This window comes from Botrytis fragariae (assembly GCF_013461495.1).
Source record: "Botrytis fragariae strain BVB16 chromosome Unknown tig00000045, whole genome shotgun sequence".
NCBI classification, from domain to species: Eukaryota; Fungi; Ascomycota; class Leotiomycetes; order Helotiales; family Sclerotiniaceae; genus Botrytis; species Botrytis fragariae.
The window spans coordinates 1,675,649-1,683,003 of NW_023500991.1; the positions used below are offsets into that span (position 1 = coordinate 1,675,649).

Here is a 7,355-nt window from a genome sequence, read left to right on the forward strand (position 1 = left end):
CTAGTTATAAAAACGTATCCTTGATTTATCGAATTATATTAGGATTAAACCTCTCTTTTGTTTTCTTTAAATCAAGTTGGTAAATTTACAAAATTTATTAATAATAGATTCATTTATTTATGGTGGCGGTTAAATTGCCAAGTTAGCGTCGGCTAAATCGCAGGGTTTCAATCTAGTTGCGGAACCGGTTGTATGTTTATATGTGCATCAAGTCTCCAAGTTATAGGAAATAATACCTACTGTTACTATACATCGGCACTCACTAAACAATTAATCAACAGTTTGCGTCCCCTCTCCACTCGCCCCTCTCGGCTACTTGGAGATGCTATACAGCCAGACGGAGAGCACAGCGCCGGCTCCTCCAAGAAGGTAAGGCAGCATGTTGCGCCCGGCCTGGAACACAATCCTCCCGAACTCACTCATCTTTCGGCGCTGCATCTCGCCACTGTCATTGACACGGGGGAATGGCGCATCTGGGATGGGCTTATCGAGGAAGCGGCACAGTGGCTCCCAGCCCTGGCTTAAACTATACTCGAGCCTCCGCTCCGCGGGCACCATCTGGCGGATGCGGCTGTAGTATGCGTCGTAGAAGTCTCTCGCCTTCTCGGTGGTGATGTCGCGGTACGACTGTGTGCCAAAGGCGCCGTTGACCATCTTTGAGACGGCGTCGAACACGCGCGTCCCGGCTGCCCGATAGAGGGCGTGGACCAGCGCCAAGGCGAGTGGGTTGCCCGGGATGTCCTTTGATAGGACGGCGCTCGCGAAGCTGGCCCACCAGGCGTCAAAATCCCGCTGCACTACCACCACCTTGGCCTCGGGATACGCGCGGATCATCTCGTCGGCGAAGAGCGAGGCCAGGTCGGTGACGACGTCATAGTTGGGGAACAGCCGGTCCCAGTCGGCGCTGGTGAAGGGTGGGGGCACGGGCTTCCGCGCGCCGGGCACGCTTGGCCACGTGGCCTCGGCCGCGAGCTCTAGCCCCGCATAGTCATCCCACGAGTCCATCTCGAAGCCGTGATGCGCGCGCAGGCCGAGCATCTCGTAGGCGCGCTTCATTGACAGTGTACCGGTGCGCATGAGGCCCGCATGGATCACAGACAGCGGCCCGTGTCGCTGTTCGGCCATTTTGCGCTCTTATGCTTTTTGTCTTGTAGTATGCTAGAACTAGTAAAATTTCTACTCTCGGCGGACGGTGCTTAGGTAGGGCGGCAGTATTCGGTAACATGAAGAGAAAGTTCTTATACTTATATTAGCAATCTTCCTGGCATACTGCTGATTACATTATTTAGACCAGGTAGGCACCTATACGGGTGGAGGGCAGGAAGCATGTCAGCTTGTAATCTACTAAATACGGAATATTCGCCCAGGTGGATCGCGCTTTTAGCTAATTAAATGCCTTATTCTTGTAACTTGCCCCATAGTAAGCAGCATAACAGTGGGTACCTGCTTAGCTACAATCCTCCAGGATCCTATTATAACCCCTGTATGGGCCTATACACAGCCGTAACACTCAGCTTTAGTCAGCCTTCTTTGCTTGGCATAGAAGATCCCTAGGTTGTTGAATGTAGAGAGCGTCGACATATGCTCCGGACCCGAGGCCTTCTCTTTGCTTTGCAGCGGTGCCAAAAAGCTACCATGGCAGTGGCGGTACCGTACAGATTATAATACTGGGCCGGAGTTTGTACCATTATCGGTATGGTACCATTGTCAATACAGTACCGTAAAAATTCAGGCACACGGAGATCTACGGCCGCGCATCGGCCGTAAATCTCGGACTCGGGAGTAGTCACTGGACCTAGCGCTAGTAGTCACGGGGGCGCTAGCACCCCCACCGGATATATAAGGAATCCTTCGAATCTTACTCTTTCATCAAATTAACCAATACAATGCTACCTTCCTATACTACTGCGATTTACAGGCCTTTGGGGTTGCCAACCAGAAGCTGCAAAACATGTCAATTTGGCCTCTGCTTTGATTTGACTTTCATTTGAATAAGTACAATCTTAATCTGGCTTCTTCTTACTTTGACTTCCTCAATTTGACTTCTCTTGATTTGGCTCGAAGACACCTCTCCAAAAGGACGTGCTGAGCCAGTGACCCCCTGGCTGGTCGCGCATATTTATATGCGGCTTCTCAGGAGGTCTTACCTGTCTGGCCCTGGTGGCTCACTGTGAATTTACAACCCCGGCCCATCCAAGAATTCAGTGTCAGCCAAAACTTCCGCCTTCCTGTGTCCCCCCTCCCTTCTGCCATCTACCCAGAAAAGTGAAATTGCTCTCAGCTGCCATCACGATACTTATTCGACTCCGTCGTACCGCCATTTTAAGTCTGCACTTATCCACCGGCTTTCATCTGACTCCAATTGACACGAACCGCAGTTCAATCTGGATCGTTTGTACTACAAATTACTGAGTGGGCGGAGGTAGCGATTCGGCCAGCGAAGGTCAATCTGGCGGACCTCTCGGGTTGACCGTGCTCTGCCCGCAACCTCACATACCATGGCAACGCTTGCAAACGAGGGCGACCAGAGCGACGGCAGCCACGGAAACAAGCCTATCAACAAGACGAAACGGTCAAGATGGGCAACGCGCAAGCTGACGGTCAAGAGCAGCCAGGCCAAGCGGCTGTCGCTCCTGAGCCGCACAAACAACAAAAGACACTCTAACGAGAACAAGAAGTCGTCCGGAGGCTCCGAGTCACTACAACAGCCAAATCAAGGCGATGGCGGCCCAGAAGAAGAGGAGACCGAAAATTCCGGGCTCGGTCCCAGGACTCTATATTTCAACCTGCCGCTCCCTGACGACTTGAAGGACGAGGATGGTGAACCGGCGCAAACATACGCGCGAAACAAGATACGCACAGCGAAATATACGCCGCTGTCCTTTATACCCAAGAATCTGTACTTCCAATTCCACAACATAGCCAATATCTTCTTCTTGTTTATCACTGTGCTTGCTGTAAGTTCGTTCTGACGTGAATGGGCCTCCCCATAAACAATGAGAAGCTGACAGCCTTGGAATAGTTCTTCTCTATATTTGGCGTTAATAATCCCGGCCTCAACTCTGCTCCTTTGATATTCATCATTGCAATCACAGCAGTCAGAGATGCTATTGAGGATCGGCGGCGGACCATCTCGGATAAACAGCTCAACAACTCTCCAGTATATCGGCTGTGCGGCTGGGATAATGTCAATGTGAAGGAAGACAACGTATCGAGTTGGAGAAAGACGAAGAAAGCTACCTCAAGATTTCTAGACATCATTTGGCATTCCATCGAGAGCTTATGGAAGAGGAAAAACCAGGCGATGAGGGCTAGCGGCATCGGGCATGATGGTCCCCGCGCGTCGATCGAGACGACAAGGACCCGTCCGGAATCTATCATGTCCCCCTACACGGAGAGACCTTCCTTTGTTTCGACCCGTGAAGATATCCAGATGACGCCAGTTCCGTCTCCAGATCCTCGGCCGGACCAGCCTCAGCGCCAGGACCCCCGGGAGCAGCCAACCTCGGCCTTGTCCTTCCAGCCCAGCGAGGTCGACATACGAACAGCCAAGACAGACTTGATCAACTATGACATTCAAGCCCCAGGCAAAGCACGCTTCCATCGGAGTACGTGGAAAGAACTGCAAGTCGGTGACTTTGTGCGAATATATAATGATGACGAGTTCCCCGCCGATGTTATCATCCTGGCGAGCTCGGATCCTGAAGGCGTCTGCTACGTCGAGACCAAAAACCTGGATGGGGAGACCAACCTGAAGTACCGGCAGGCTCTTCGCTGCGGGCGATCTCTCAAGCATGCGAAGGATTGTGAAAGAGCACAGTTCCGGATCGAAAGTGAAGCACCACAACCCAACCTCTACAAGTATAATGCCGCCATCAAGTGGAATCAGAAGATTGCAGGTCAATCGCATGAGATGTCAGAACCTGTCACGATCGATAACGTCCTCTTACGAGGCTGCAATCTGAGAAATACGGAATGGGCCCTCGGCATCGTCATATTCACTGGTCACGACACGAAGACCATGATGAACGCAGGGGTAACCCCTAGTAAGCGGGCTCGCATCTCCAGGGAGCTAAACTTCAACATCATCTGTAACTTTGGCGTCTTGTTCATCATGTGCCTTATTGCCGGCATCGCTAACGGCGTCGCCTGGGGACAGAATGATGCATCACAGCATTATTTTGACTTCGGGTCTATTGGAGGATCACCAGATATGAGTGGGTTTACCACGTTCTGGGCGTCCATTATCCTCTTCCAGAACTTGGTTCCATTATCGCTCTATATCTCGGTCGAGATCGTGCGAACTCTTCAGGCCGTTTTCATCTACAGCGATCGAGAGATGTGGTATGATCCGATCGAGCAGCCGTGCATACCGAAGTCATGGAATTTATCCGACGACTTGGGTCAAATCGAGTACATCTTTTCCGATAAGACAGGGACTCTGACCCAGAATGTCATGGAGTTCAAGAAAGCAACTATAAACGGGCGGCCCTATGGCGAGGCGTACACCGAGGCCCAGGCTGGAATGCAGAAGCGACTGGGAATCGACATGGAAAAGGAAGGTGAACTGGCAAGAGCTGAGATCGCCGAGGCTAAAGTAAAGGTGCTCAAGGATCTTCGGGAGCTTTACGCCAACCCTTATCTGCATGATGAAGACCTAACCTTTATTGCCCCGGACTTCGTGGAGGATCTCTCTGGAAAGCACGGGCCTGAACAGCAGCATGCTACCGAACGATTCATGCTGGCACTTGCGCTCTGCCACACAGTTATCGCTGAGGAGGTCCCAGGAGACGTGATGACATTCAAGGCACAGTCACCGGACGAGGCCGCACTCGTCGCAACAGCTCGTGACATGGGCTTTACGGTTCTCGGAAACACTAGTGAGGGCATAAATCTGAACGTCATGGGCGAAGAGAAGCACTACCCCATCTTGAACGTAGTCGAGTTCAATTCGTCCCGTAAGCGTATGAGTGCTATTGTCAGGATGCCAGACGGTAAGATTGTACTCTTCTGCAAGGGTGCAGACAGCGTCATCTACTCACGGCTGAGGCGGGGAGAGCAAGCTGAGCTGCGTAAGAGAACCGCTGAGCATCTCGAAATGTTTGCTAGAGAAGGTCTCCGGACCCTCTGTATTGCAGAGCGGGTATTGGACGAAGAAGAGTACTACGGCTGGCGTAAGATACACGATGCTGCCGCCACAGCACTTGAAGAGCGCGAGGAGAAAATGGAGCAGGCAGCCGACTTGATAGAACAAGAAATGGCACTATTGGGTGGAACAGCCATTGAGGACCGACTACAAGACGGAGTTCCGGATACCATCGCACTATTAGGCGACGCAGGCATCAAACTCTGGGTGTTGACCGGCGATAAAGTGGAGACGGCAATCAACATTGGATTTTCGTGTAACCTCCTGAACAACGACATGGAGCTTATTCGTCTTCGGGTCGAAGAGGATGAAAACGGTAACACTCCGGACGAGGAATTCATTGGCCTGATACGGGCTGAGCTTGACAAGCATCTAGCGGTGTTCAACCTCACAGGGAGTGACCAAGACCTAGCGGAAGCCCGACATAATCACGAGCCACCAGGTCCAACGCATGGCTTGGTAATCGACGGTTTCACCCTTAGGTGGGCACTGCGTGACGAGCTGAAGCAGAAATTTCTCCTCCTCTGCAAGCAGTGCAAGTCGGTTCTGTGCTGTCGCGTCAGTCCGGCCCAGAAAGCCGCTGTTTGCGCCATGGTGAAGACAGGTTTTGACGTCATGACTCTATCGGTGGGAGATGGTGCAAACGACGTTGCAATGATTCAGGAGGCAGATGTGGGTGTCGGTATCGCGGGAGTTGAGGGTCGTCAGGCCGTCATGTCGTCCGACTACGCTATTGGCCAGTTCCGATTCCTCCAGAGGCTGATACTGGTTCACGGTAGATGGTCTTATCGAAGACTGGCCGAAGCTATCAGTAATTTCTTTTATAAAAATATTATTTGGGTATTTACACTCTTTTGGTTTCAGGTCTACTGTAACTTTGACATCACTTATGTTTTCGACTACAGCTATATTATTCTCATTAATCTGCTCTTCACCTCTGTCCCGGTCGTCCTTATGGGCGTTTTTGATCAGGACGTGTCGGACATTGTGTCGCTAGCCGTGCCTCAGCTATATCGTCGCGGCATCGAGAGGCTGGAGTGGACTCAAAGAAAATTCTGGTAAGCACCAACCCCGTGACTATTTGGTATATTTCAGTGCACTAATAATGGTGACAGGCTCTATATGGTTGACGGCTTCTACCAATCCATTATGTGCTTCTTTATTCCGTACCTTACCATCACTAATGGCCCGTTTGCTTCCCTCAACGGTTTGGATGTGTCAGAGCGAACACGCCTTGGCTGTTATATTGCGCACCCGACCGTGTTTACCATCAACCTGTACATACTCATCAACTTGTACCGGTGGGACTGGCTGATGCTTCTGGTCATCGCCGTCAGTGATATGTTCATCTTCTTCTGGACGGCCGTCTACGGATCCAGCATATCTGCGGCAGCCTTTTATCAGGCGGCGCCACAAGTATACGGGCAGCTATCGTTCTGGGCAGTCATGCTCGTTACGCCAGTCGTATGTATACTCCCTCGATATGCGATCAAGGCGCTGCAGAAGGTGTATTGGCCGTACGATGTCGACATCATCAGGGAGCAGGTACAGCAAGGAAAATTCGATCATCTCCAACCGACCAAAGAAGCGGAGGAGAAGGGACCAAAGAATACAGCCTCGATGTCATTGGATTCGTCCAATAAGGGCAAGCACGCGCAATATCCCAGTGTGGACGAAGACAGGCGACCGATCTATCCACCGTCAGTTACGACGCATAATACGCGGACACAGAATGGCAGCGACGGAACCAACTCCACGGATCACAATGCACCGTCGGTGGAGATGCCGGTTCGAACGTCGATAGACAGAGCCAGACCTTCGTATGATAGAATTAGGGCCTCGATGGATCAAGTGAGGGCGAGCTACGAATCTAGCTACGACTTTACCACAGCGGCAGGACTCACCAGGATCGAGTCGTCGCACTCTGTGAACAACTCGCGCAACCTTGCGGCGGCCAAGAGCAGTCGAGGTTTCATGCTGGGGCGGCGTTGAGGCCTCTCCATTATATCCAACAAGAGCAGACACTGATGGATCGCGGCTACTACGAACACCATTCACAACTGCGCAGTTTCCTTAATCACTCCGTCACTGTAACACAGAATATCCCCTATCTTGTGTCTTTCATTGTTGTCGTTATGTTGATATCCACGATCATTCATGCACCCGACGATCTTCATGAGCGATCTACGAACCTGAGGAAGTGAGAAGC

At 51.5% G+C, this 7,355-nt stretch overlaps 2 protein-coding genes across 2 annotated transcripts; one reads left to right on the forward strand and one right to left on the reverse strand.

The window, feature by feature from the left end:
• Window positions 1-312: 312 nt before the first annotated feature.
• On the reverse strand, window positions 313-1,125 carry Bfra_003700 (uncharacterized protein; the record flags this gene model as incomplete). Its single annotated transcript, XM_037334106.1, has 1 exon — window positions 313-1,125. One exon carries the CDS (start codon window positions 1,123-1,125, stop codon window positions 313-315), a length of 813 nt encoding a protein of 270 aa, XP_037194193.1.
• A 1,373-nt stretch (window positions 1,126-2,498) lies between these two features.
• Bfra_003701 (putative phospholipid-transporting atpase 1 protein) lies at window positions 2,499-7,138 on the forward strand (the record flags this gene model as incomplete). Its single annotated transcript, XM_037334107.1, has 3 exons — window positions 2,499-2,957; window positions 3,023-6,204; window positions 6,262-7,138. 3 exons carry the CDS (start codon window positions 2,499-2,501, stop codon window positions 7,136-7,138), a joined length of 4,518 nt encoding a protein of 1,505 aa, XP_037194194.1.
• Between the last annotated feature and the right edge of the window lie 217 nt (window positions 7,139-7,355).